The sequence below is a fragment of the Papio anubis genome, chromosome 17 (genome assembly GCF_008728515.1).
Source record: "Papio anubis isolate 15944 chromosome 17, Panubis1.0, whole genome shotgun sequence".
Classification (NCBI taxonomy): Eukaryota; Metazoa; Chordata; class Mammalia; order Primates; family Cercopithecidae; genus Papio; species Papio anubis.
The window spans coordinates 60,964,783-60,989,744 of record NC_044992.1 but is presented as its reverse complement, the minus strand read 5'-3'; the positions used below and the strand labels follow the sequence as shown (position 1 = coordinate 60,989,744).

At 37.0% G+C, this 24,962-nt stretch overlaps 1 protein-coding gene across 2 annotated transcripts in view; it reads left to right on the top strand.

Moving 5' to 3' along the window:
- The window catches only part of ABCA6 (ATP binding cassette subfamily A member 6), a 61,050-nt gene that overhangs the window by 20,995 nt on the left and 15,093 nt on the right, over positions 1-24,962 (top strand). For both annotated transcript variants that reach the window (XM_003913346.5, XM_021929342.2), the window contains 15 exons: positions 1,670-1,728; positions 4,166-4,276; positions 4,722-4,897; positions 5,109-5,228; positions 5,482-5,620; positions 6,568-6,658; positions 8,072-8,211; positions 11,167-11,283; positions 12,753-12,936; positions 13,328-13,494; positions 15,974-16,107; positions 18,017-18,154; positions 20,919-21,026; positions 22,141-22,314; positions 22,581-22,694. In XM_003913346.5, the coding sequence (XP_003913395.2) occupies positions 1,670-1,728; positions 4,166-4,276; positions 4,722-4,897; positions 5,109-5,228; positions 5,482-5,620; positions 6,568-6,658; positions 8,072-8,211; positions 11,167-11,283; positions 12,753-12,936; positions 13,328-13,494; positions 15,974-16,107; positions 18,017-18,154; positions 20,919-21,026; positions 22,141-22,314; positions 22,581-22,694 (1,972 nt within the window). The remainder of the gene's footprint in view (positions 1-1,669; positions 1,729-4,165; positions 4,277-4,721; positions 4,898-5,108; positions 5,229-5,481; positions 5,621-6,567; positions 6,659-8,071; positions 8,212-11,166; positions 11,284-12,752; positions 12,937-13,327; positions 13,495-15,973; positions 16,108-18,016; positions 18,155-20,918; positions 21,027-22,140; positions 22,315-22,580; positions 22,695-24,962) is intronic.

The following is a 24,962-nucleotide window of genomic DNA, read 5'->3' as shown; positions in this document are numbered from 1 at the left end:
ACAAAAAGCGCTAAACTTTATGCAGGATATAAATGGTGGTTTGGTGATCCTGACACATAAAACATAAGGCTGAGGATGCCGAAAGATGTCACTGGACAGACCATGAGTGGCTGCTTCATGTGGTACAAAGTAGCCTTGACTTTCCCTTTGAGGCTGATGAGGAACATTGAGGAGTAAATAAAATGGATTTTAAAATATAAATTTTTAAAATGGACCCAAGACTTGAACTATTTTAGAGTTAAATTTTACAAAAATGATACCAGGTTGGATGGGTGATGAATCTGAGTGAGAATCAAGAAGAGAGTAGTTGAATGTCCATGCTGCCAAGTAAGATCCAGCGTGATGGGGGAATGGGTTTAGGTGACAATGCAATGAAGTCTGTTCTGGATATGCAGTTTTAGAGCAGTTAATTCTCAAACCCGGCTTCACATTAGACTCATTTGGAAGAACATTTGATATATCCCAATCCTCAGCCTTTACTGCCATGAAAAACTCATCACCCCAGATCAATTAATGTGAATCTTTTTTCTGTGAACTCTGCAGAGAAGTAATTAATGTGAATATAATATGAATCTCTGAGGGTTGTTTGCAGGCATCAGTTCCCTTTGGAATTCTAATGTGTATTCACAATTGACAACTACTGATTAAGAGCAGTGTGTGTGTGTGTATGTGTGTGTGTGTGTGTATGTATGTGTGTGTGTGAGAGAGAGAGAGACAGAGAGAGACTATCTATCCAGCAAGCTATTAGATGTGTGAGTCTAAAGATCAATGAAAAGGGTGGGGTCAATATTAGGTTGATGCTAAAACAAAAAATCCAATAAGAAAACTTCTGGAGAGAATCTCAAATGAGAAGATCCATCATATACATGGAGAACCCTGTGGAACATCAAGCTGATGTGTCTGATGAAGTAAGAGGACTTTATTAGGAAACAGAAAAGGAACATTTAGAAAAATAAGAAGCAAAGCAATTAAGTCACCACTAACAAAGAGAAAGTCATCAACAATGACTCATAATCCAATACATAAGAATGGAAAAGTATTTGTTGTATTTTATAATTAGGAGGTCACTAATGATTTCATTATGAAGTGGTTCACTGGAGTGGTGAGTTCAGAAATCAGAGTGCAACTGAAGAGGAATTAAAGGTCAGGAAGTGAAAATGGCAAGTTTATTTTGAGAATTTTGTACAATACAGGGAGGAGAGAAATCAAATTGTGTCCAAAGTAGAGCTGAGTTCAAAGAGGAGCTATTAGGGAGGACTGTAAAAGATGCAGGTGCCAGAGTGTCTGACTAATAAACTAATAATATGCAAGACGTGGAGAGGATGCAGGATGCCAGTTCAAGGCCCCAGATAAATGAGCTGATCTTGAACAGGGGGAAGAACCAACTATTCTAAAACTCGAGGAAGAAAGTGAGGATAATTACACAGCATTCTACTTTTCTAGACAAAATACTAGTAGTTTAATTGTAACTTGGGAGAGACTCCTTTATTTTCTACCTCAGGGGAAATGATTAATCAAAAATAGGTCTTTTTCTTTCTGAATGGACTATGCCATCCCTTATTTCACATAAAGTGGTTGGCTGCAGCTGTCACTATGACTAGGGCTATTAATGGCTTGTGCTATTTTCACTTCTGTGTTGGCTAAGTAAGCACCCTTTTTGTTATTTCAGAATCAGAAATGTTAAGAAGGAATATAAAGGAAAGTCTGGAAAAGTGGAAGCATTGAAAGGTAAAGAAAAACATTGAAACATTTCATTCTTTCACTTATTTCTTTATTATAAAAAAGGGAAACAATTCGATGTGAAAAAATTTGAAGCATATAGATAAGCAAAAGAAAAAAGAATGCAAATAACCCAATGCTATCACTTGGACATTAATCATGATTAAGAATACACTGTAAAATTCTTCCAGATATTGCATGGATCTATTAATTTATAAAAATGGTATACAATGAAAGATGCAATTTATCTTTGCTTTTAAAGATTAATCTGCTATGAACAATATTTTATATATTGTCACTGTGAGGAAAGAACATCTAAACTGAAATCTGATAAAGGTTTTATACTAGCTGGTGAATTTACATAGTTTATATGTACTGGTGAGGTTAACTGAAGCAAGATGAATAAAACCATTAACTATGAATTAAATTTCACAAGCCAATATCCTATTACAAACATAATTTATCATTTGAAATGAAAAAACACATTTTGATACAAAATATTCTAACATACAGTTTTCTATAACAGACATTTAAGCAAATATCAAAGTGAGTAGCTACATTTCATGGAGGTCAATTTGCTTTATTAAAAATGATTTTTAGGAAGAATAAAAATGATTTTTATAAAAGAAGCCTTAAAAGCTGAAAAAGAAGAGCCATGAACCTTCCAGAAGTGGAGAGTTCTCCAACCATTGTGTTTATATTGCATGTATTTTGTAATAAATGCAGCATCCTTTAATTCAGTCTTATTCATTACTTTTAGATTAGGTCTTTGAGAATTTAATGTATTTGTATGAGCAATTTTATTCTCTCTCTAGGTTTCTCTCATCAAATACCATCTAGATCTGTGATTTTGTTCTTTAATTTTAGCTCAGGATATATTGAAATAATTTTAAATCAATTACTTAAAGTTTTGGAACACATTTTGAACTACCTTTGCACTCCATCAAGTCATGAACTTCTTTTTGTCTAAACAGAAAATGTCTTTAAGCATTTTGTTCATTTTAAAAATAGCAGCACCTTAAAAAATTAAAAGCATTGGACATCAATACATTAAAAATGTGAATATAAATTCAAACCAAGTGTAGCTGCTCTTTGGGAAACCAGGGAAGTGGTTGCATTCCCTTAGCCTCCTCTTCCTTCCTCATGGAGTTAGCTTCTGGAGCACATCTGCAGCACATTTGGGACACACTTTTGAAATCTTTTATCTATGGCCTATTTTTCAGAAGCCAAATAGCATTCCATTATATGGATACCGGGATTAACTTATTAACACACCAATGTATGAGATCCAGTTTGTTTCCAATTTTTAGTGTAATAAAAAATACTAGAATGAACAGCCTTGTTCAGTCTTTGTAAATGTCATAAATTGTTTCTTGAATATAAATTTCTAGAAGCAGAATTATTCAAAGGAAGCATACTTTCAAGATTCTTGATTCATATTTCAAATTATTTCCCGCGAGAATTATAAAAAGTCATACTCCCAGAAGCAATACATAATGAATAGTAATGACAATGACAACAATAGCAATAAACACTTAGATTTCATTGAGGACTTGGTATGTGCTGGAAACTACGCTAAGTGATTTACATGTACCATTTTACATTTCGGCCTGTGAAAGACATATTAATACATCTCTCACTTTGCAGATGAGAAAACTGAGGCTTCTATTTTATTTTTCCAGTTACTATGTGTCAGTCCCAACAGCCAGTATCACTTCCCTCTTACCCTGGAAAACACTGTATACTTTCCATTTAAAAATTACAGGCCAGGCATGGTGGCTCATCCCTGTAAATCCCAAAGTGGGTGAATTGCTTGAACTCAGGAGTTTGAATCCAGCCTGGGCAACATGGTGAAACCCTGTCTCTACTAAAAATACAAAAATTAGCCAAGTGTGGTGGCGTGGGCCGATAGTCTCAGCTAGAGGGGGCTGACATGGGAGAATTGCCTAAGCGTGGGAGATTGAGGCTGCAGTGAGCTGTGATTGCTCCACTTGCTCCACTGCACTCCAGTCTAGGTGGCAGAATGAGATCCTGTCACCAAAAAAAAAAAAAAAATTACAAACGTACAATTTGTTAATTTATTTGTTTAGTTGTCCCAAAATTATTCATTAAATAAACCATCTTTTTAATAAGTTTGAAAGGTCATTTGATTACTCTCTATTTTTATATTTACTTTGGTCCACATTAGACTTCTATTCTGTTCCATCGGTCACTATATCCTGCACCAGTGACCTATTATTTTAATTATTACAGTTTTGTCACATATTATTTTGGCAGTTAGGAAAATATTGAACATTGTGTATTTTAAAGTATTGAAATGCTGAGAAATACACCACTAAACTAAATAGCCTTGTTCTATATTGAGACCAGACTGGTCTAATGCCCCTCAGTTTATACTGTTAATAATTTGTTAACAATTTGTTCTAATAATTTGTTCTAAAAATAGGCTTGCTGTTTGACATATATGAAGGTCAAATCACGGCAATTCTGGGTCACAGTGGAGCTGGCAAATCTTCACTGCTAAATATTCTTAATGGATTGTCTGTTCCAACAGAAGGTGAGCAAGAAATTTCTCAAAGGCAAGATGTCTTATAATAAAATGAGGTCAAGCATATGCCTTTCATTTTAAATTTTAAATTTGATGGCTTAAGAGAAATAATGTTTATCTAAAGTTGTTTCCAAGAGCTACATAATTTTGAATATGCTTCATATTTCTGCAATATTTATAAAATTATTTTATTTATTCCATCGTGTGATATTTCAGGGTAAATGTGCAGTTCTACAAGCATATGTTTGTGTCAGGAATAATTAGTAGTTGTTCACAAATTGTGTTCACAAATGTGCAGTTCTGTAAGCATATATTTATGTCAAGAATAATTAGTAGTTGTTCACAAATCATTTTAGACATTTGTGAATATATGCCAATATTTTCTTAAATGAAATCTATGAATATTAATAAAATGTATTATCTTGCCAATTTTATTTTTAACTTCCATTCTTAGGATCAGTTACCATCTATAATAAAAATCTCTCTGAAATGCAAGACTTGGAGGAAATCAGAAAGATAATTGGTGTCTGTCCTCAATTCAATGTTCAATTTGACATACTCACCGTGAAGGAAAATCTCAGCCTGTTTGCTAAAATAAAAGGGATTCATCCACAGGAAGTGGAACAAGAGGTAGGAGGGCATGTTTGGATTAACTGACCTGCCAACCACTTACCAAATTAAATCATGACCGCAGAATTCTCTTCAATGATTTATATGCCTTGTTATGAATAAAATTTAGGCAAAGAGGTCCCATAACAAATATCGACTGCTTTAATGAGTGGTTAAAATAGCATAATATGAACCATTTTGGATTTTAAAAGTTGTATATTTTCTCATATAGGTACAACGAATATTACTGGAATTGGACATGCAAAACATTCAAGATAACCTTGCCAAACATTTAAGTGAAGGACAGAAAAGAAAGCTGACTTTTGGGATTGCCATTTTAGGAGATCCTCAAGTAAGTTAGATTATGCATGGGGAAGGATGCAGGTTGAATGTCTGCAAAATGTCAAGTTCTTTTACCACTAAAGGTGATAGAGCTTTCATTGTAATGTATCAAGAGAGAGCCTGCTATGTTTAACTATAAATAGAAATATGTTGGAGAAAAATGACTGGATGGTTATTATTTTATGGTATTTATTGTTTTTCATGCTATCATCTGGATGTAGTTAATATGAGAGACATATTTTATGTATCTTCATTCTCTGTAGATTTTGCTCTTAGATGAACCAACTACTGGATTGGATCCTTTTTCCAGAGATCAAGTGTGGAGCCTCCTGAGACAGCATAGAGCAGATCATGTGATCCTTTTCAGCACCCAGTCCATGGATGAGGCTGACATCCTGGCTGGTAATTGTTGGTTTTATCTCAGTATTACCATGATGCAATTGGGGAATTTAGAAGCGAAGTCTATTCCCAGGGTAAGAGCCCTGCTCTCATGATGGCAATGTTCTTACATTCCATAGCAGTCAGGAGGATGACAGGAATCTAGTTCCACTGTGGAATTCCTTTCTGGTTGTGCATTTGCTAGGTAGTGACAACTAATGAAAAATTCTGATTGCCCATTTTTTTTTTAGGTCAGCTATCAATTAATTTAAACATTCAAATCTTCGTTTATATATACTTAGCTGAAAAATAGTCACTCATTTTTTAGCATCAGAGTATACAGTATACCATGTAATTTATGTGGTTTTTTTTTTCAGAAAGTGTTGGAAGGTGCAGATAGACTGGTGTTCATGAGCTTGTTTTTAATTTAATTTATTTGTATAAATTTAATGAGTACAAATACAGTTTTGTTACATGGATATATTATGTAGTGGTGAAGTCTGGGCTTTTGGTGTATTCATCACCAATTAATGTACATTGTACCCATTAAATAATTGCTCATTCCCCATCCGCCTCTGACTCTTCCACACTTCCGAGTCATCAGTGTGTATTATTCCATACTGTATGTCCATGTATACCCATTATTTAGCCCCCACTTATAAATGAGAACATGCAGTATTTGACTTTCTGTTTCTCTGTTGTTTCACTTATGATAATAGACTCCAGTTCCATCCATGTTGCTGCAAAAGACATGGTTTCATTCTTTTTTATGGTTGAATAATATGAGTTCATTTTAAATGCATCAATTTTAATGTGTATTTCAAATGTTAAAATGCACACTAGATCTAGTTTTACCCTGTTGAATATATCTCCTTTGCACTTCTGAGCATTGGCTCCTCATCTTTCTTTACTAGAGAAGGAAGAAATGAATGACCCCGAATGTCTTTTCTCACTTGATTTCTTTCATTCAGATAGAAAAGTGATCATGTCCAATGGGAGACTGAAGTGTGCAGGTTCTTCTATCTTTTTGAAAAGAAGGTGGGGTCTTGGATATCACCTAAGGTAAAGGCTTTGGGAATAGATTGGATTTATGTGTTTTCAATACTGGTATATGAAAAAATTGGACAATTATGAAACAGAACTGGCCTCATGCTTCATCTCTACCAAACTGGATTGATCAGTGTTTCCTGAATACTTTTCCTACTTTCCTTCCTCCTGTGTCTTTACAATGTTAATCGTTGGCAACATTTCAACATGATAAACCAAGCCTGACTTTTCACAGCAGGTCTACTTCATGTGCCATTTTTCCAGGTAGCTGTTCTGTGTAGCCTAAACCTCTACCTTCTTCCTACTGTCATTTTCCTTAGCCAATCCGTATAATTCTGGAATGTGTTTTCATTCTTTCATAGGGCAAAAAGGCAAATAATTTCAGAAGCCAGTATCAACAAGGAGAAATCTAGGGGCAGAGAGTAATGATAACTGTGGCTAACAAAAAAGTGTATATATTAGTCTGTTCTCATGCTGCTAATGACATACCCGAGACTGGGTAATATATAAAGGAAAGAGGTTTAATTGACTCACAGTTCAGCGTGGCTGAGTAGGTCTCAGGAAACTTACAATCATGGCAGAAGGGAAAGCAAACACACCCTTCTTCACATGGTGACAGCAAGGAGAAATGCAGAGTGAAGGCAGGGAAAAGCCCCTTATAAAACCATCATATCTCATGAGAACTCACTATCATGAGAATAACATGAGGGTCACCACCCCTATGATTCAGTTACCTCCCACCGGGTCCCTCCTATGACATGTAGGAATTATGGGAACTACAATTCAAGATGACATTTGGGTGGGGACACAGCCAAACCATATCAGTGTATATCCAGGCTAAAATATTGTTTAAAAAACCTCTATGATCAAACAAAGCATGCATGTGGGCCAGATTTTCTCTACTAGCTAATGATATGGTCTGGTATAATAATTATTTTCCCTAAGAAGTCTCTTCTTCCTAACATTCTCACCTTCCTCCATTTATCTATAACTATACATATAAAACTCTATATCGTTTAATTTACATTATATATTTGTTTGTATATTTGTAATTGTTCTGAGCTTATACATTTTCTATATATAGATTATAAAATGTTCAAACTGATAGATTACTATCATGTTATAATTTACTCATCTTTTTGTTTCATAAAGCCAAGCAAAGCAGTGCTCTACAGCTAGGTGTTCAATTAAAGCTCTTCTTTTGTGGGTGAGGGATAAAAGACAATAAATGTGGTGCAGTGTATACTACTCAGGTGACGTGTGCACCAGGATCTCACAAATCTCCACTAAATAACTTATGAATGTAGCCAAATACCACCTTTACCTCAATAACTTAAGGAAAAAATAAAATAATAATAATTTAAAAAGTAAAAAAAAAAAAAAAAGAAAAGAAAATGCAAATGACTTGTCTTTTCTTTTAAATATTAGTTTACATAGGAATGAAATATGTAATCCAGAACAAATAACATCCTTCATTACTCATCACATCCCCGACGCTAAATTAAAAACAAAAAACAAAGAAAAGCTTGTATATACTTTGCCATTGGAAAGGACAAACATATTTCCAGGTAACTCAACTATGATTACAATACATGAAATTTGGGAAAAAATGTTCACTTTATTATTATAGCAATTTTCTTTGTCTAATTAATTTAGACTTTTTCTTAGTTTTGGCCACCTGAGAAGCAGAACTCGAGAGGAAGGATTGAGTGCCATTGATTTATTGGGTAGTTGCTTCCTTGAAGCACCAGCAGATAATGGGGACAGGTGAGAGGGAAGGGAAGGCAGCCAGGGAAGTCTGAATTCTGGAACAGATTACTGTGGTAGACAATTGAGGTGCAATGCCCATGGAAGGGAAATAAATGAAATAAGTGGGTTCAGCGTTTTGTCACCAGAGGGGTGAGTAAGCTGGGGTTCTTACCCACTGTTCCCCATCCATTGTTGATTAAGGGATGCCTACGAGAGCATTAACTTTCTCATCCATCTGGCTTACTCTGAACATGAGCTTAGAATACTTCCAAGTACAGAAAAAGGACCTCAGGCAGGTGCTTTTAATAAGTAGATTTACCGTGTCCAGGTGAATCCAGAAGAGATGTTGGTGGGGCAGAAAGGTTTCTGCTACAAGTTTCTCTTTGTAAGGTAGCCCCCCATTATTCACAAGGAATAGATAGTTCCAAGATCTCCAGTTCATGCCTGAAACCGTGGATAGAACCAAACCTAATTGCCATCGATCCGAAAACATTTCTGTTCATGTCTTCCACCTACACATTGAATGCCTTTTCCATCTTAACTAAGCATTTAACAGGCATTGTGGCTGTAACTTTTGCAGTTTGAGGTGCAACCGCAAAAGTAGCATGAATTTCTTTTGCCTTTTTCACAATTTCACAGACAGAAGATTTATTCTTACATTAGATCTTAGCATCAGCCTAAGATTTTTTTTTTTTCCTTGTTGAGAACTTTCACCTTTTCACTTACAGAAAGCATTTTATGGCTTTTCTTTGGCATATCCAAATTGCCAGCATCATTACTCTTGCACTTTGGGAGCCTTATTAGGTAAAATAGGGGTGCCTCGTACTGCAATAGCATGACAGTTGCTCTAATATCCCAGAGGGCTACTAAGTGACAGGCGGGTATAGCATGGTTCTGCTGGACAGGGGATGATGCGTGTCCTGAGCCTGAGCAAGATGGAGTGGGATGGTGAAGGATTTCATCACACTACTTACAAGGGCACACAACTGAAAACTTATGAATTATTTCTCAAATTTTCCATTTTATGTTTTTAGACAGCAGTTGACGGTGGATAATTGAAACCGTGAAAAATGAAACTGTGGATAAGGCAGGATTTCTCTATTTTAATTGTGCATGTGTTATTTTGCAGAGAAAAACAACTTACGTAGTCTACAAAAGTGTTCAACCCTCGGTTCCCTGCCAACTGGGTAGCAGCACCCATTCTGACTTTGTTTGATAAGCAATCCTAAAGATTACTAGCTCTTTGTGTAATGTTTTCTACATGTTAGGCACTGTTCTAATGGTTTCATATATATTAACTCCTTTAGTTCTCACAACTGTTTTTTCTATGAGATGGGTGCTATAACTTGCCCTATCTTACAAATGAGGAAATGTATTTCAGTGTCTTTTGATTTAAACAGCTTCCCTTTGGTTTAAACATTTAGTTTGTTAAAGGTATAACTCCCTATATACCTGCCTTAAATAAGCTCTTTTACATAATTCAGTTTCATTAGGCAAATACGCAGGAATTCCCAGATTTTAGCTTCACTCCCCAGTGTGGCAGCTCTCTATGTCCCTGCAGTAGCATAGAAGATGGTGTTCTTCTCAGATCAGTGGACTATGCCATGTTATTTTGTTCTTGGACTAAGGCCCTGTGAGGTGCAACTGGTCCACTTTCATTTTTGGTCAGAGAAGAAGAATAAGGATTTATATGTTGGTACCACTACTGGAATATGTTACTTTGCCAGAGTTACTTTGTTGACGTCCCAGCCCATGGCAGCCTCTTTACACAGACTCAAGGCCTCTGCTAGTCGAATGGCATGCTTATATCCTTTTCAGGACATGGGACTCCCAGGTCCCTTGCTGCTGTGTGCAGGTCATAGGGAAACACAGTGTATGCTACAGTCTCATCCACCTAGTTCCTCTCAATAATGTCATTGGCCCATCCTCCCACCCAAAGTAGAAAGTAGCATCTAAGAGTCTTCTAGAATCCTGCCATCTCATCCAAGTATCTCCATGAAAGAATTAGCCAATAAATGTGTACTGGGAAAGTATTATATAAAAGGCACTGCTCCAGCAACTAGAAATACCACAGCCTACATCTAACTAGATAGGGAAAAGTAGACACACAAAATATACAAATTTTTCAACAATTGTACACTAAAATAATAAACAAGGCCAGTGAGTTAGAGTGATGACTGGTGTCTGGCTGAGATTTATATAGAGTGGCCACTGAAGGCCACAACAAGAAAATGGTCAAGAACACTCCAAGTCGAGGGGAAAGGAGGATGTCTGGAGGGCAATGAGTGAGGGAGCAGAATGGCAAGTGGAGGTGGGTAAGGTTGTATGGATAGATGGAGACAGGCTCTTTCGGAGCTTCAGAGGTTGTGTTATTGACTTTGATTTTTATTTTACATGCATTGAGAAACCATTGAAAGACTTATACAGAAAGAAGACCCAGAATATAGGTAGAGATATACATGGGTTTGTAGTGTGGAGGTGAGAAGATAATGGTCTTTCTGATTGTTCAGATTTCTGCAGAGAAATCTACAGGAAGCTCATAAACTGAGAATGGAAGATGAAGTGAGACAGTTTGAGGATGGAGGAAGAGGGCTTCCTTAGTTATTTCAGAGAAGGAGAGGATTCTCATGAAATTTTGCTTTTGACTACTGTGATACTCCAAAGACATAATTTTCTTAACAATATTATGTATCATCTTTTAAATAAGTATTAATTTACTTGGTTTAGTTCTCGATGTGGTTTTTCAAAGTATCTATTCATATTTTTTGCCTTAGATCTTTTCAGTAATCTGGATAAGTGTTCTGACCAGGGAGTGACAGGTTATGACATTTCCATGTCAACTCTAAATGAAATCTTTATGAAACTGGAAGGACAATCAACTATCGAACAAGGTAAAGCATTTGTGTAATTCATAGAAAACCAATTCCCAAATGATCATGTGTCAATTTAGTGTTTATTATTTCTTGTGGGTGATTCACACTGAGAAATGTGATTTCATTCCAAATTTGGCTCTGCCGTTTGAAATGGGCTGTCATTATTTCTTAGCATCATTACTACGACTGATCACAGATCCCTTCATGGAGTCTACCAAGTTTCCTTTTGGAAACTATTTCCTATCCTCAGATGTTCCCTGCTTCTTAGATACCTTCAGGCTGTGAAAGGCTCTTAATTAGGGGAATGAGGTCTGAACAGATTTTTTTTTTTAAGATAAAAATTGCTCTTATCTTGTTAATATACAAAATTCCACTAAGGTCTTAGTGGGGAGAATTCTCAGCATCCTCTCTTGTATATTTTAATGGGTGATAATAATCATTGTCATTATGGAGCTCCTCTTATGCTTAATGTATGGATATACATTGATATATATGCCTTCAACATTATCTTCCTATAATAACCTTTCCAAGAAGTGTCATTGGCATTGGTTTACAAATGAGAAAATCAGACCTGTGAGCAGTTAAGTGATTTTCCCTGATCACAGATGTAAGACTCATGTACAGATCTGGCAGTTCAGAGCTGATGATCTTACCCCTATACTACTAAATGATTGATACCTTAGTAGTAGATATTTAGGTGGTAATGACTGGATATTTTTATGCAGAAGATTTCTTAAATATCCCTCCAAGTAATGATACTCTTGGGAATTTCTTTGCTTTTCAAATATTGGGCACAATGAGATCACCATTTTTGTGAATTATTCTTTTGGTATGAATTCAGCATATTTTCTCACTGAGTATAGAATATGGGCATCATAACATGCTTCTTATATTGTTTGCACTGTAACCATAAGCAATCTAAAACTTTATTTGATTTAAACTTTTACTTTTTTATCACCACTGGTAATTACAAACTTAACTATAGGAAGAAAATATAGATGGCAGTGGTGAAGTATAAACTTAATAAATATTGAAAAATGATGTCTAAATAATTCCTTTGAATTGGTTATAAAAATAAAACAAATGTAAAACTTTTTTTTTTTTTTTTTTGAGACAGAATCTTACTCTGTCTCCTAGGCCAGAGTGCAGTGGCACAATCTCGGCTCACAGCAACCTCTGCCTCCCAGGTTCAAGCGATTCTCCTACCTCAGCCTCCTGAGGAGCTGGGATTACAGGCGCCCGCCACCAGGCCCGGCTAAGTTTTGTATTTTTGGTAGAGACAGGATTTCGCCATGTTGACCAGGCTGGTCTTGAAATCCTGACCTCAGGTGATCTGCCCATCTCAGCCTTCCAGAGTGCTGGGATTACCGGCGTAAGCCACCACGCCTGGCCATGTAATACTGTTCTTAATATTACTAAGGAAAATCTGTGATGCCTCCAGGATGGCATTAATATTATAATATGTGTTTGTGTGTGTGTGTATATAGATTTCGAACAAGTGGAGATGATAAGAGACTCTGAAAGCCTCAATGAAATGGAGCTGGCTCACTCTTCCTTCTCTGAAATGCAGACAGCTGTGAGTGACATGCACCTCTGGAGAATGCAAGTCTTTGCCATGGCGCGGCTCCGTTTCTTAAAGTTGAAACGTCAAACGAAAGTTTTATTGACCCTGTGAGTAGCAGAGTACTGTGGTTTTGTTAGATCATGAGTTTCAAAAGAGGTTCAAACCAGAAGATAATTTTGAACACAGTATCTGACATTCCTGCCACGGGGTGGACAAATTCAGCATTTAAGTTTTCTGACAGTGGGAATACTTGAATGTTCACACTCGATTAGGCTTATACATGCAGGTGTGTTTTGTTTTCATGGTTTCATAACCTGGTGTTTATATAGTAATACCTTCTGGTACTGTGTAGCATGCTAGGGTATTACCTTCAGAATTTTAGTACCAAATCATGATAGGCATAAGGCAGGCTTGGCACTCAACAAATATTTGTGGAATGTCTTACTAAATAAATAAAATTCCTAGAGATTCATATGCTAATGTTTCTTTATTGTTTAGATTATTGGTATTTGGAATCGCAATATTCCCTTTGATTGTCGAAAATATAATATATGCTATGTTAAGTGAAAAGATCGATTGGGAATTTAAAACCGAATTGTATTTTCTGTCTCCTGGACAACTTCCCCAGGAACCCCGTACCAGCCTGTTGATCATCAATAACACAGGTGAAAAGAAAAATAAAATTTAAATCCAGAAATAAGTTATTTTTATTGTTGAATAGCACAGGAGGAGGGGAAAGTAAATCATAAGAGAAGAAAATGGGTATTTAAACTTCATTTATAGAAAACACCTTATGAGGAACAGTGCATATTTACTCTGATTTTGGAGATGCCAGGGATGATGAGGACAAGAGAAAAAGAACTTGGGTCACTGTATAACCTGGAAGAGTAAAGATGTCTATCTACCTGACTACACTAAGCTATTACGTGACAAACACATTTCTATATTGGCGCACCCATTCTATTTTGAGATCACTTTGTTACACAGCAGCCTAACCTATACCACAAAGACAACACACACTGGTCACCATGTGAAGATGGGCTATCTATCCCCCATGCCCCTTCATTAAGTACAAGATACAGGCAGACGCCTTATTTTGTTATCCCACACAATGGGTAGCTGGTTTTGTTTTTGTTTTGTTTTGAGACAGAGTCTTGCTCTGTTGCCCAGGCTGGAGTGCAGTGGTGCGATCTCGGTTCAATGCAACCTCCACCTCCCAGGTTCAAGCGATTCTCTTGCCTCAGCCTCCTGAGTAGCTGGGATTACAGGCGTGTGCCATCACGTCTGACTAATTTTTTTTCCTTGTAGTTTTAGTAGAAATGGGATTTTGCCGTGTTGACCAGGCTGGTCTTGAACTCCTGGCCTCAAGGGATCTGCCCTCCTTGGCTTCCCAAAGTGCTGAGATTATAGATGTGAGCCACTGTGCCCAGCCGGTATATATATATATATATTTTTTTTCTAACCACTTAATTAACTTTGAAGAAGGAACTTTTATGTTAGTACCTGAGACGTTAAAAAAAAAAAAAATTACAGTAAGAGTCTTCCCTTGCCGAGTTCCTCACTCATTTGATTTTCCCATGGATTTGCGATTCAGGCCTGCAGTGTATGGTCTTTAAACAAAGATGGTCTTTTCCTTTCTGTTTCTCATTCTTCTTGTTTTCCATTTGGGTTTTGGAAAGTAAATTTTATTCACCTCACTACCTTAAATGCTAATTGTACGTTTAATTTCCGAGATCTAGAAAGGTTTCTTTACCTATGAGCTCATAAGATAAGTAAATCAGGTCTCTCTTTTCCTCTTTGGTCACTCTTGAGGACAGTGGACTTGTGTTAATTTATTTATTTTTTTGCCTCCGTACTTAGGTATTTTATGGTTTAAGTTGGAAGCTTCTGTGCCATTTTGTTCCTCCTTTCTCAAAATCTGACAATTACTGGTAACATGTTTATCTTTTAATGTGAGAATCCCTGTCTCCCTAAGTGGATGTGGGTCAGTATATGGCACTGCACCTCAAGTGACTGGAGGTGGAGTGGGGTGTGTGGCTGCTCAAGGTGTATGGAAAGCTTATTTTCTATGTGCATGTCCCTGTATCACTTGGTGGAGGGATCCTAATTCATCTAAGGTTTGACCTTATTTTTCCAATCCCAGAGCCCACTATAAACTCCCATTTCAAAGACAAAATAAATAAATAAATAAATAAATAAAGTCCTTCTTATCCTCTTATTCATTCCATCTTGCCTGAATTATTGTCTGCAGTTACATCAGGTTTGCCCAGCTGTGCTCCTCAGATAATGTCTCTTAGTAAGTAAATATGGGACTCTTACCCAGAGGACAACTGCGGCTACTGTGTGTTCTGTGCCGAATGTGGGGAGGGGCCTGACAGGTCATCTTTTTTCAGGTATAGTTCGCGACCCTGACTGTAGCTTCAGAGCCCACCTTACCCTCTTGCATTCATCCACTCTGAGTTCAGGTATCCTGGAAATTGGTTTTACCTTCAGTTGTTTGCTCCGGTGTGCTCTAGGCTGTGAATTTTTCTCAGCTCATATTTCGCGGTCAGACGTTCTCATCTGCTTTCTTCTTTAGGGTCATATCCAAAACCCTGATCTGATGATGACATCCTCTTTCACTTCCTAAGAAAGATTATATTTATATAATATACATGTATGTAATATGTATGTAAATGTTTAAAACAAAGTAAAACATATGTATGTGTTATACAGACACATATATATTTACTTGTCCATTCTTTGGAAGAAGAACAAGGGAGAGAGAAGAGTGTTATCATTGGCTGTTTTAAGCTGGACAATCTGAAGTACTCCTCATAAAATTATTGTATCTCCACAGATTATTCAATTCAAATGTTGTTGTTGTTGTTGTTTACCAAAAGTCATACAATAGAATTAGCTTATTTTTATGATTACATGTTAATTTGCATTAAACAGATTTATAAAGCGAATTCATTGTGGTATAAAATTTGCTAAAGAAGATGGTAGAGTGTGGGTCAATATTATTATTGTGATACCCAAAGAAAGATATTTATACATAGTATTCCATAAATATTAACTTTAATCATGTGTATGATTTATTTTAAAAGTTTGAAATGTGTTTTCTTACTTTTCTATGGCCTTCTCTTATTAACTTCATATTAGAATCAAATATTGAAGATTTTATAAAATCACTGAAGCATCAAAATATACTTTTGGAAGTAGATGACTTTGAAAACAGAAATGGTACTGATGGCCTCTCATACAATGGAGCGATCATAGTTTCCGGTAAACAAAAGGTATGTTTGCCTTTTTGCTTTTATGAAAATAAGCAAAAAGTACTACATTTTAGTTGTTTTAAAACTGCAGAAAATTAGTGCTAGTATACAGCAACTTGACTCAGAAAAACCATTCTGGGTTGTTATTTAATAAACTGTGAAGTTTACCCAAGTTTTTGTAAAACATTTTCTATCTTAGCTTTGTTTTGAGTTAAATAATTTTTACATTTGAAAGGATCTAAATTTAATTGTATTGTTTAAACTCAATAAAAATATTATAGCTTATAATTATCAATCAATATAATTATGGATCTAAGGAATTTTATTCAGTAGCTAACTACCTGAATAATGTTTGTTTTTATATATTGAGAAAATACATTAGATACTATAATATCTACATGAAATCCCTGAGAAAAAATTATTCTCGATCTGCTACCTTAGCATATGTCAATTTGGGTAAAAGAGTCAAGCCATAGAGAGTCATCAGAGAACAAGACTATTGAAAATACTTTTTTTGAGACAGAGTCTTGCTCTGTTACCCAGGCTGGAGCGCAGTGGCACGATCTCGGCTCACTACACCTCTGCCTCCCAGGTTCAAGTGACTCTCCTGCCTCAGCCTCCAGAGTAGCTGGGACTATGGGCAGGCACCACCATGCCCAGCTAGTTTTTGCATATTTGGTAGAGAGGGGGTTTCATCATGTTGGCCAGGCTGGTCTCAAACTCCTGACCTCGGGCGATCCTCCTGCCTTGGCCTCCCAAAATGCTGGGATTACAGGCCTAAGTCACCATGCTCGGCTTCAAAATACGTCTTAATCTTAAGAACTCTTCAGTCTTATTTGCATTCTAATAAAAGCAAGGGGCCTAATTAAGTGAAGCTACCTCTTTATTTCTTGCTACAAAATAAACTTTTAAAAAAGAAAAGCCTTTGAAGATGTATTACTGAATTCAGTTCTATGTAAACTAAATATGCTATAAAAAATGTAATCCCTTTGTGCCAGTTTTGGGAAATTACTTTGTCAGTTACTATGTTACCTACCTCACGTATTTACTACATGAACTAGTGGTGAGATTTAAACAATAAACCTCCTAATAGACGCATGAACATTTTCCTAAACATAAAGTACATAAACATAAAGATTGCTTTAGGAAGTGGGGAAATGCTTCTTTGGCAGGGTAAGCATGAATATTTAATGAACTCCATACTTATCTCCTGTCCAGAAGGCCAGTGTTCCTTTGCTGCTGCTGCTTTTTTTTTTTTTTTTTTTTTTTGAGACAGAGTCTCACTCTGTCGCCCAGACTGGAGTGCAGTGGTGTGAGATCGGCTCACTACAACCTTCACCTTCCGAGTTTAAGTGATTCTTCTGCCTCAGCCTCCCGAGTAGCTGGGATTACAGACATGTGCTACCACACCTGGCTAATTTTTGTATTTTGTGGTAAAGATGGAGTTTTGCTATGTTGGTCAGGCTGGTCTCGAACTCTTGACCTCAAGTGATCTGCCCGCCTTGGCCTCCCAAAGTGCTAAGATTACAGGTATGAGCCACCATGCCCGATCTTCCTTTGCTTCTTCATCATAAACTGACAACGTCTCCTTGTCAGGGAGACTTTTAAACTCCACTCACTGAAATTTCCCCATCAGCAAATTGAAGACAAAATTATCTAAAATTAGTAATACTAATAAAAATTCATATTGATTGTATGCTGACTCCGTGCTAGCGCTTAATGTACATAAATAGAGTGTCGTTTAAGCCCTGCAACAACCCATTTAGTATCTCCTTTTCATAGATGAGGAAGGTAAAGCTCAGAAAGTTTCGTTAACTTGAAGATGGACACACAGCAAGCATGTGGCACTGTCAGGATCTTTTATACATAAACCTTGCCTTTGTTCTTTAAGAATTTAGTATTAACATTATTTATTTGTTTCTGTTTTAAGGATTATAGATTTTCAGTTGTGTGTAATACCAAGAGATTGCACTGTTTTCCGATTCTTATGAATATTATCAGCAATGGGCTACTTCGAATGCTTAATCACACACAACATATTCGAATTGAGTCAAGCCCATTTCCTCTTGTAAGTATTGGATTTACTGAGTCTAAACAATTAAGAATTGGACAAATAGCCTATGTTTTCTCTCTTTAGCTTTTAAATATCTACAAGTGATTGTTAAGCCTGAAAATTATTATTTTGTCCTAATATTTTAAATGAGTTGTAGCAAACAAAACAGGATTTCTTTTTCTTGCCAAGTTATCAGATAATTATCATGAGGGAATACTTTTCAATATTTTGTCAGTCTTCTAGGGAATGTTTTGAAAAGTTGTACATACTTGATTGTGGAAGTGTATGAGAGAGAGAAACAGAAGCAAGAAAACACTGACTTGGAAATCAGGAGCACTTGTGTAACCCTGGTTACTTATAAATCTATTATAATTAGTTAGTGGACCCTCCATTGACTAAATGTGTAGTAGACAGACTAATATGAAGGGGAATCTGCCAGTTCTGAGGCTATCTGTTGATTTATTTCTTCACCTACTCATAGTTGCTCTATGTTGCGAGGGACAGGCTGCATTGGATTCTGTGTCAGTTGGCTGTAGTCTGGCTTCAGACAGTTTAGACACCAGAAAGCAGTGATGGGAGACAGAAAAGCAGAGGACCCCCTACGCTGGGCTCCAGTCACATCACCTCCTTCTGTTGTTCCTGCAGCCCAGGAGCAACAATGGCTTGCTTCTCACTTCACCGTCCTTGTGGGATGCTCATCACCCACCTAACCATGTCATTAAGGAATTGCACTCTAAGTACTTAATGTAGTCACGGTTTTCTGGTTAGACCCTGCCTGATACCAACAGGGGTCTCTCAAAGCTGGCTCTAACTGTTTCACACCAGAAGTTTAAAACATCAAGAAGCAGGATTAGAAATGAAGCCATCCAAAGCGAAGTCCATTGTGTGACAAAAGTGTGAAGTTCAGTTTTGGCTTCACTGAATCAGTGAATCAGTGGTGCTGGGAGAATATGCAAGCGCAGATTTTCTGCAAGCCATGGGGACAATGGGGATGAAATATACAGTACTTGAGATGTTTGTGACAGACATATACCTCCGTGAGTTGAATATGAACAACTGATCATGTAAACGGGTCTGCTGCACAGGGTGACTTGAGGGAAGGGGTGTCTGAAGGGAATTCTCTAGAACGTGGAACCAGAGGAGCAGCAGAAAGAGACAGTGATTACCCTTCCTCTTTGGAAGGATAGCAGCATAAGCCTGTCTCATTGCAGAATTATTTTGAGACAGGCTCATGCTGCTATCCTTCCAAAGAATACATCCACCCACCTACTGAGATTTCCATCTCTGGGTTTGCTCAGAAAGACGTGCTGCTCAGGCCTGAATTATGTGTTCATCAGAAGTCCTAACTTCTGAATTATTAGCTTCCTAATGCCATTGTGTTTGCTCAGGATGGAAATGGACTGAAGTCCATAGCTACTCTATTAGGAACCTGTTCCCCACTCCCACTTCCCCATGGCACACACCTTTCCTCCCTCATTCCTATGATGAAAAATGGATTTGCAGACATAGCCCTCAAAACCTTAAATAAAGTTAAAGAATTACAGAATTATTCTGAGACAGGCTTATGTGGCTATCCTTTAATTATATCCACGAGGTGATCCTAGATGCTGCTTGAGTGTCCACTTGGCCTAGCCTCGAGTGGATGATGATTTGGGGGCAGTGATTTAAAGTTCCTTTCCCTGAAGTTAAGACAAGCAGCAACAAGTTTTCTTCTTAGTTCTGTGCTTCAGAACACATCCACCCAGCTACTGAGGTTTCCATCTCTGGGTTTGCTCAGAAAGACATGCTGCTCAGGCCTGAATTATGTGTTCATCAAAGGTCCTAACTTCTGAATTATTATGTTTGTGTTGTGGTAATAATGCATGATATAAAATTGACCATTTCAGCTGTTTGCAAGTGTACAGTTGAGTAGTATTAAGTCTACTCACACTGTTGTGAAATGCGTCTCCAGAACTTTTCCGTCTTGCGGAATTGAAACTCGACGCCCATTAAACATTTCCCCCTCCCCCTATCCCCTAGAAACCACCATCCTACTTGGTTTCTATGAATATTACTAGTTTACATACCTTATATAAATGGAATATTTGTCTTTTGGTAACTGGTTTATTTCACTTAGCATGTTTTCCAGTTTCGTCTACGTTGTAGCATGTGACAGGATTTCCTTCCTTTTTTTTTTTTTTTTGAGAAGGAGTTTTGCTCTTGTTGCCCAGGCTGGAGTGCAATGGGGTGATCTCTGCTCACTGCAACCTCCTCCCGCCAGATTCAAGCGATTCTCCTGCCTCAGCCTCCCAAGTAGCTGGGATTACAGGCATGTACCACGCCTGGCCGAATTTGTATTTTTAGTAGACATAGGTTTCACCATGTTGGTCAGGCTGGTTCGGACTCCTGACCTCAGATGATCCTTGTCAAGGTTGAATAGTATTCCATTGTTTGTATATACATACACATTTTGTTCGTCCATTAATTTGGACTTTTGGGTTACTTCCCCCTGTGAGTATTGTTGGTGTGAATATGAATGTGTGGGTGTCTCTTCGAGAGCTTGCTTTCAATTCTTTTGGAAATATCCCCAGAAATAGGTCCTAAATGACTTTTTGACTTCTCTTTGTTCTTTGAGTTGAAGATCAGAGTCATTTTCCTTCCCACTTCTGTGCATCGATGGTGATGAGCTACACGTTTACTTTGATTTTTCAACATTTCAAAAAAGTGCATTTTTGTGGCTATAATTATTTGTTTCATTTAACAAATATTCACTAGTTTAAGCTATGCTTTATATTTTCAGAGCCACATAGGACTCTGGACTGTGCTGCCGGATGGTTCCTTTTTCTTATTTTTGGTTCTATGTAGCATTTCTCCTTACATCACCATGGGCAGCATCAGTGATTACAAGGTAAGAAAAAGCGGGGAAAAGAAGAAATTTCAGGAATTTCAATATCTGTATTTTGAATGCTATGTGTTCAAAATGTTTTCTGAGAAAAACGTTTGAATGTATGTTTAATTTAGATATTGTAGCTAAACCTTATTCTTAGCAAGTCAGATAATTTACTTATAAAAACTCAAAATGCTTTTTTATTCCAACGTCACCTGAAAAGTACAATGATTTTTCAGAGACTCCAATTAGTCTAAACCTTCAAAGGGAAATATTATAAATCTTTTGACCACATTATTTCCCAAGCACAAGAAGGAAATCATTGATGTTGAAATTGAAGGCCAAATTTAAGACTTGAATTCCTTTTCCACTCTGGAAATTGCAATTTTATGTTATATTTGTATTCAATTATGCCCATTATTCAGACAAAACAGTTACATATATCAGTGTTCACCATCCTGACCTAGAAACTCTCCAAGATATTTAGGTAAAGGTAAATGTATTATGTCCTCCAGGTCACAAAATAATACATCTTTTTTTGAGATGGAGTCTCACTCTATTGCCCAGGCTGGAGTGCAGTGGCACAATCTCGGTTCACTGCAACCTCAGCCTCCTGGGTTCAAGCAGCTCTCCTGCCTCAGCCTCCTGAGTAGACAGGATTACAGGCTTGCACCACCACACCCAACTAATTTTTGTATTTTTTGTAGAAATGGGCTTTCACCATGTTAGCCAGAATGGCCTCAATCTCCTGACCTTGTGATCCACCCACCTCAGCCTCCCAAAGTGCTGGTATTACAGGCTTGAGCCACCATGCTGGCCAATACTTCTTTTTATAGAGTTTAATGCCTTGAACATTATGAGGTTACTTTTCTATTCATTATGCAGGAGCTAAAGTAGTGTTGCGAGTCAAACCTATCACACTGTACTTTCTTTTTTTTTTAAATAGACAACTGGTAAACCATGGAACTGGCTCTATAAGCCTCAGGTTACTAAGCCGTATATGCATAATTTTTTTGTTATATTAGAAGATTAGATTTTATTTATCTTAAAATTTCTTCCAATGTGTTTGTGTTTATTTTAGATTTGCATTTTAATTGAATCTATATACATTTCTTTCTTTTTCTTTTTTAATCAGAAAAATGCTAAGTCCCAGCTATGGATTTCGGGCCTCTACACTTCTGCTTACTGGTGTGGGCAGGCACTAGTGGACGTCAGCTTCTTCATTTTAATTCTCCTTGCAATGTATTTAATTTTCTACATAGAAAACATGCAGTACCTTCTTATTACAAGCCAAATTGTGTTTGCTTTGGTAAGTAACACAGTACATAAACCAAATTTCATAAAGTAATTAATAATAAATTTTAACATTGTTATTTTATGTGGTTAAGATGTTTTAATTCATATTTTCTAATAAACCAAAACATAAAACATGGACAGTTTTATGTATGATATAAATGTGTTTTAGATATTTGTATGATAAAATGTATGATAAAATGTGTTTTAGAATTTGTAATCTAATTTTTTCCTCAGTAATATTTTATTTTTTGACTGTGTTATTATTTGTATTATCCTCAGGTTATAGTTACTCCCGGTTATGCAGCTTCTCTTGTCTTCTTGATATATATGATATCATTTATTTTTCGCAAAAGGAGAAAAAACAGTGCCCTTTGGTCATTTTACTTCTTTTTTGTAAGTATATATACATACAAATAGAAAAATAGAGTTATTTTTTAAACTTCCGATGTAATCTTAAATACAGATGTCTGCCTTAAGCAGTAGGGAAAATTAATAATACTTTAAAATTGTACCATAGAAAAGAGAGGGAAGTGCAACACTGTTACTGAATCAATAATATTTCTAAAGAAATCAGGTGCTACCCATTGAACAGAAGTTATGGAGAATCTTACAGAAGACCTGACGTCTAAAACATCCTGTTGAGTTTATGTCTCCTTCAGAATACAGGGCTTCCTGCCAACACTAGAAAATTGGCTTCCTGACAGTTGACAGTACAACCCATCTCTACGGTCTTCAAGAAGGCCTCTTTTAACTTTAGCTGCTGATAGTTTCAGATACCAAAGATGTTTTATACTTATGCCAGGTTACTTATTAGTATAAAAGTAAAGAGCTTGTCCGAGATCACGGAAAACGTTGCTGGAAATGTTTGCTGAAACTCTAGAGACACCAGAGTGCCTTGGGTCCTACACTTCAGGCCTCCGTTAACTGATATCCTCAACTGGTGATTGAATGTCTGTCTGGAAAACAGCTCTCAACTCTTGGAATGGGAATCTTGAACCCATGAGAAGAACCCAACCAAAGATCATCTGTAAGAAATGATATATTTAATATTAGATCGGTGCAAAAGCAATTGTGTTTTTTTGGCTATTTAAAGTAATGTCAAAACTGCAATTGCTTTTGCACCAACCTATATCACCTGCTGACTTCTACAAGAAATTAGTCTGGGACTCTTTTGGCCAGCAGGTAGCTATTGTTCCTTCTCAGTGGACAGCACTTGGGTTTGACTTCTCTGGGTTGTATTTCTTTGTATTCAGCAAGTAGTGTCTATAACTATATCTCTCACCACCATCAGCACAATCCAGTGGAAGTACAGAAGCTACAGAAAGAACATTAGGGTTACCTTACTCAGGCTTTCAGGCAGCCATGAGGATTTGGTGCACCAAAGGTCTTTCCATTTATCCTTTCCATGGAGACTATTTTTTGTTCAGCCAACAGACTTACTGCCATGTCCAGGGTAATCCCAGGTGCTAGATCAGACGTCTGTAGAAGAGAGTCTTACTGACACTCAGTTGGTTTCTTTTCAGCCAGCACTCTTGCATCTGTCTGGCAAAGATGAACAAAGAATTCACATTCATTCTTTGTGTTTGCCAGTAGTTTTAGCTCTGAATGAAGTCTACCTTGGAGGTGATAGCCAAGAAATGTCAGGGTTATTGTCCAACATGGTTGCACTTGGGTCTGCTCCTGCCAGCCTGAGTGATGCTGCCGGTGCCCTAGTGAGTGCCCCTCATAGACGCTCTTTCAGCAGCTTGTGCTTCAGTCCTAGGTAAACAGCGTACTAGAATCATGGTTCCTTCTGTGGCTTTTGCCACTCTTTGTGTTGACCCTTATTACACAGAAACCATTACAAACTGGAACAAATGCACATCTAGATGGACACATTTTTTTGCTTTGTGCCTCACGAAATAGTTGCCCCTGGTTACCGTATACTCACAACTTATCCCAGTTTGTATAGAGCTGGAAATTTTTCAGACAAGGGAGCATTCAACATCAGTGGTAGAAACATACCTCAGCCCTTGCCTTTTAGCTTTTAGTGGAGAAGCTGATCTGATTTGATTTCCTCACGGCTGCAGGCTCTGTAGTGATGCTTTGGGTTGGAAAATATTATAGACAAGATTTTCTCAGCCAAGTTCCAGGAGTTCAAACCTGCGCATCAATTCCATAGACTGTGACAGACCTTCTAGAACTTAATATGCCAGAATCTTCCAAAACAATAAGTTTCATCTCTAGACTTAGAAAGCAGAAACCATTTTCCCATTGTGGAGTAAGGAGTGAGAGTCCAGTGAGAGCAATTTTCCTTCACAACACAGCAGAAGGCAGAATCTGCGTTATCATATTATGAATTTGCCTTGTATATATGGCAGCAAGTGAATAGATGAACAAAAGAAGAAATTTAACTTTGTTCTTTCTAAAGTAAGATGATAATGCAGAACTGCTTCTTAGGCTTGTGGACTAAGGTGGTGATTAAGGTGTTCTCACTGTGATTTGAAAAAAATTGTCACAAATAAAAGATCACAGCAGAAAATCAAACATGACACTGAAAAACACTGTATTTTTAAAATCAAAACACATATACATATGATTGCATGCCTTTTATCCTTTGCTGCCATTTATGCTTAAGTTGTTATGGATTCAGATAAGGCAAGACAATATTCCAGAGGCAAG